The sequence below is a fragment of the Empidonax traillii genome, unplaced genomic scaffold (assembly GCF_003031625.1).
Source record: "Empidonax traillii isolate 1590-97213 ecotype Southwest subspecies unplaced genomic scaffold, ASM303162v1 scaffold2376:size38427, whole genome shotgun sequence".
Lineage (NCBI taxonomy): Eukaryota > Metazoa > Chordata > Aves > Passeriformes > Tyrannidae > Empidonax > Empidonax traillii.
The window spans coordinates 33,712-38,427 of NW_020957569.1; the positions used below are offsets into that span (position 1 = coordinate 33,712).

Sequence of the window (4,716 nt, forward strand, 5' to 3'; positions counted from 1 at the left end):
TTTTTTTTTTTCCATGGTTTGGGTTAGAATGAACCTTAAAGCTCATCCAGTTCCTGCCACGGGCAGGGACACCTTCAACTAGAGGAGGTTGCTCGGGTTCTGAGCCTGAGTTTTTCAGCTGAACCAGTTGAAATACCCTCAAAAGAAGGAAATTTCTGTGAGGTGTAAGTGCAGAAGAGCTTACTCCCACCAGAAGTTAACTCACTACTGAAAATCAGTGGTTGACTTTCTTTGGTAAAGACTTTTCTTCATTTTTTACCCGGTCACTGGCTGGGTTTTCTTCAAAACATTTAGCACCGGGTATGGATTTCTCTGTGAACACCTCGGGCTGCTTTAGGAGGTTATCCTCAGTAATGTGCTTTATGTAAATCGAGGTGGAATTTGAAATAGTATTTTAAAGAAAAAAAAAAACACTTAATTGGCCAGAAGAGTTGTGGACCCCACACCCCTGGTGTTGTCCAAGGCCAGGTCGGAGGGGGCTTGGAGCAACCTGGGATCGTGGAACACGTCCCTGCCCGTGGCAGGGGGGTTGGATTAGATGATCTTCAGGGTCCCAAACCATTCCCTGACTTTTAATTCCTTTCCAACAGCCGCCTTTGTCCGTCTGAGTGAAGCTTGCTTTGCTGTCGGCAGCTCCTGTCTCTCGGGCACACCCACCCAGGAAGGACAATGTCCAGCGCGCCCGTGGCTGTGGTGACGGGGGGCAACAAAGGCATCGGCTTTGCCATCGTGCGGGCCCTGTGCAAGCAGTTCCCGGGGGATGTGTACCTGACGGCCCGGGATCCCGGCCGGGGGCAGGAGGCGGTGGCCAAGCTCCAGCAGGAGGGGCTGCGGGCCCTCTTCCACCAGCTGGACATCGATGACCCGCAGAGCATCAGAGCCCTCCGGGATTTCCTCAAGGAGAAGTACGGGGGGCTGAACGTGCTGGTGAACAACGCGGGCATCGCTTTCAAAGGTAGGAGAGAGAGTCTGTCTGGGATAGTCCTGGGTGCTGCCGAGCTGTGTGGAGAGGTTTGTGGATGCGTCTGACACTTGCGTGCCGGTGGAATGCTTCTTGTCTTGAGGACAATGTGAAATGGGTCTTCTGGGATCTCTTGGGCTGAGTGTGCATGTGCATTTCTCCATGGAAAAGGTGGTCAGGCCTTGGCAGGGGCTGCCCAGGGAGGTTTGGAGTGCCCAGCCCTGCAGGTGTCCAAGGAAGGCCTGGCCGTGGCACTCAGTGCTCTGGGATGGGGCACGAGGTGGACTGGATGATCCTGGAAGTCTTTTCCAACCTCAGTGATTCTGTAAACGTGCCTCCCTGGAGTGCTGTGTTTGCATCACCCAGGGAGCACGGAAGCTCTTGAGGCACACAATGCCCTGTGAGTAGAGTTGGGATAATTGCCTCAGTGCCCAGGAGTGTCACCAGGGCCATGGGAGCCCATCCTGAGGGTGAATATCAGCTGTGTTCCGTGGGGATCTGTGTTTTCCACAAGCCTCACGCTTTGCTGTGTGTGTTACCTCCTCAAGGCATCCAGCTGATAAAAAATAAACTGTGGCCCTGGGTGGGGCCTGCACTGAGCAAGAATGTAACCACGTCATCCCCCAGTGGACAGGAACGCAGGGAAAGCGAGGAAGGCACAGCAGTTTTAAGGTGGAAAAGTGCATTCTTCTTATAAGTGTTTATAAAAGCAAGGCAAGATCATGTCAGATAGAGCAAATCACAAGCCTGACTGCTTGTTCTAGGGAGGGGATTCTGTCAGGAACTACAGATCAAACCTCACCTGCTCCTCAAGATGGAGGTTCTCATGGAGTGGGAGTGCAGTGATGACCTTCTAAAACCCACTCACTGTATGTTTGGCATGTTACTTTATAGAAAAATTGCTTGTGTTTGATCAGTTCAACAGGAGGCAGCTCTTCTGAGCTTCAGGATGTACTCAGGATAGAGAGGTACTAAAACATTACAGCAGCAGCAGTTAAAATATCACTTCCAGATGTTTAGCCCAGACTTCCTTCAAGCTGACAACAACTCTGAGTCAGCAGTATGTCCTACAATTAAGAAATGTGATAAAGCAGCCTCTTGTGCCTGTTGCTGTGTGAGTATCTAACACAGAGCCTGGAGGGTGTAACATCTGTGTCAAAACTTACCCCATATTTTTGTTTTAATTCCTGCTCTCAAGATTGCTGTTTCTACCCAGTTTGTTTATTCAGACTGCACCAAATCCCACAGAAGCTTTTAGGGTGTTGGGGACTTCAAACCCCAGCTGAGAACTTGGGTGTGGGCAGGTCCTGGCAAATCCCAGGGCAGGTGGGGCAGCACATCCCAGGAAAGCTGTTTTTCCATGGCTTTTCCATAAAAAGCCAGAAGGACAGACAACCTGTGAGGTGGCAAATGAACCCCACAGAGGGAGTACAACTGGGTCTCTGGGGTAAAGCCAAAACCTTCAGCTAAGAGGAGGTGAAAGTTAATTAATGAGCTCATTAATACAAAATTGCAGAGCCAGGTCTTCTCATTAGTGTTAATTATGTTGCTTTTCTTACAGATTTTCATTCATCATGTGCCTGTTTTCTAATTATTAGAAAAAAATTTAACTGAACTACTGAGGTTTGGTTGAGTTTAAAAAATAAGATAAACTTTTGGAGTTTGGTAACTTTGTTCAAACACTACGATTCTGATTTTTAGGTTTTTTTTGTTTTTTTTTTTTCTCTCTCCCACCTGTTACAAAAAGTTCATGACACGGCTCCATTTGCAGTCCAAGCTGAGGTTACACTGAAGACAAACTTTTTTGGAACCAGGAATGTTTGCACAGAGTTGTTGCCTCTTATGAAGCCCTATGGTAAGTGAAACACCGCAGGAACAGTTTTGTTTGAATTTTAACCCTCATTAAACAGGGAAATCCTCTCCAGTCTCAGACACTGCCCCATAGCAAAGTGCTCTGTCCATGATCTCTGCCTCCACAAACTGTTCTTGCTTCAGAAAGGACGTTTTGATGACAGAACTGGGATAAGGAAGTACCCAAAAGCAGCCTTTCAGCTGGGTTTGACGTGGTGCTGTGATGTGTTTGCTGCTGTAAATGAAATGTAGATGATACTAACACTTAAAAGCATCCAGGGTTTTAAGAGGAAAGAACTCAAGTAGATGAAAGAGAAATTGGGAATTGTTATTCCTGGTGAAGAGGGAGAAGACAGAGTAAAAGAATTTTGGGGGGTCAGCTGGGGAGAGAGTAAACAGTGCCAAAATTACAACTTAGTCCTCTTGTACTAAGGGTGAAGGATGGGTGTGGTAATAAAGTCATTAACAGAAAGGATTAATTTCTGGGCCTTTTAAGGTTAAATCCCCATGTTCATCACCTGAATGGCTGTGAAGTAGCAAGAAAGGGGGAAAACATTGCAAAATAATTTTGGAAATGATTTACTGATGAAGTGACTCACTGCTCTGTGCTGAAGTGCTGGGAGATGAACACTGAATGGAATTTTCTGGCAGCGTGTGACATGGAGTTAACTCTGACCTTCCCAGAGTTCTGCCAAACAGCCCACATGAAAGAATTGGCAGGTGTTGACCCGAGCAGCGAACACAAAGCTGCAGAGCAGCCCCCACCTCAGTGCTGGCCTTAAAAGGTGTCCAAAATAACCAGCTCTTCTTCCCCGTGCCAGGGCGGGTGGTGAACGTGTCCAGCATGGTGAGCAGCTCGGCCCTGAAGGGCTGCAGCCAGGAGCTGCAGCAGAAATTCCGCAGTGACACCATCACCGAGGAGGAGTTGGTGCAGCTGATGAACAAGTTCGTGGAGGACACCAAGAAAGGGGTGCACGACAAAGAGGGTTGGCCAAACACCGCCTATGGGGTGTCCAAAATCGGGGTCACCGTCTTGTCCAGGATCCAGGCCCGGCTGCTGAACGAGAAAAGGAAAGGGGACCACATCCTGCTCAATGCCTGCTGCCCTGGCTGGGTGAGGACAGACATGGCAGGTCCCAAAGCCACCAAATCCCCCGATGAGGGGGCTGAGACCCCCGTTTATTTGGCCCTTTTGCCTTCAGATGCTGACGCTCCTCACGGGCAGTTCGTGAGCGACAAAACTGTCCAACCCTGGTGAGCTGAGGCAGGTGGCAATGGGGAGGTGCCTGACCTTGGTTGCCTAATTTTACTTTTCATTGTGTCATTGCCAGCCCTTTTCCCAATCCCTGAGACAGGAGAAGTGGAGATGGGATGAGGGAGTAGGTGCCTTATTATTTCGGAGTAGATCTTTGTGAGGTCCAGAGCTGCTTCTTGAGGCTGAACAGGGTTTCTTAAAGGAGAGTGAAGTGTTTTAGGGAGTGTTTTGGGAGAGACTCATAAGATCAGAACAGAATCACTGCTGTGTAGAGACATTCCTTACTATCAGAACAAAATTAAATTAGGAGAATATCAAAATAGCAAGGATGTACCATTAATAGAAAAATGTAATCATTTTTTTTCATTATTAATAATGTCACGAAATAATTACTTGCTGATTTGTATTCATCAGACTGGCTTCTTCTGGTACTAAGAACTTCTCGAGTTTGAAAATGCATTTTGATTTTCTGCAGCCAAGTTTGTGGCTGGAACGTGTGATGTCTGCACTACAGAAAGAGAAAATAAACCACTGCTAAATCAAACTCTCCCTCAGTTCATTTCTTGCACAGCCAGAAGTTTCCTTGTTACAAAGCTGAATTAAGTGCGCTGGAGCCGGAGTGAAAGACATTGGATTTGGGATTGGTTTG

The 4,716-nt window shown here is 47.7% G+C and overlaps 1 protein-coding gene across 1 annotated transcript; it reads left to right on the forward strand.

Moving 5' to 3' along the window:
* The first annotated feature begins 606 nt into the window (after positions 1 to 606).
* Positions 607 to 4,611, forward strand: LOC114071875 (carbonyl reductase [NADPH] 1-like). Its single transcript, XM_027909758.1, has 3 exons — positions 607 to 955; positions 2,709 to 2,816; positions 3,634 to 4,611. Exons 1-3 carry the CDS (start codon positions 670 to 672, stop codon positions 4,068 to 4,070), a joined length of 831 nt encoding a protein of 276 aa, XP_027765559.1. The 5' UTR covers positions 607 to 669; the 3' UTR covers positions 4,071 to 4,611.
* Positions 4,612 to 4,716: the final 105 nt, after the last annotated feature.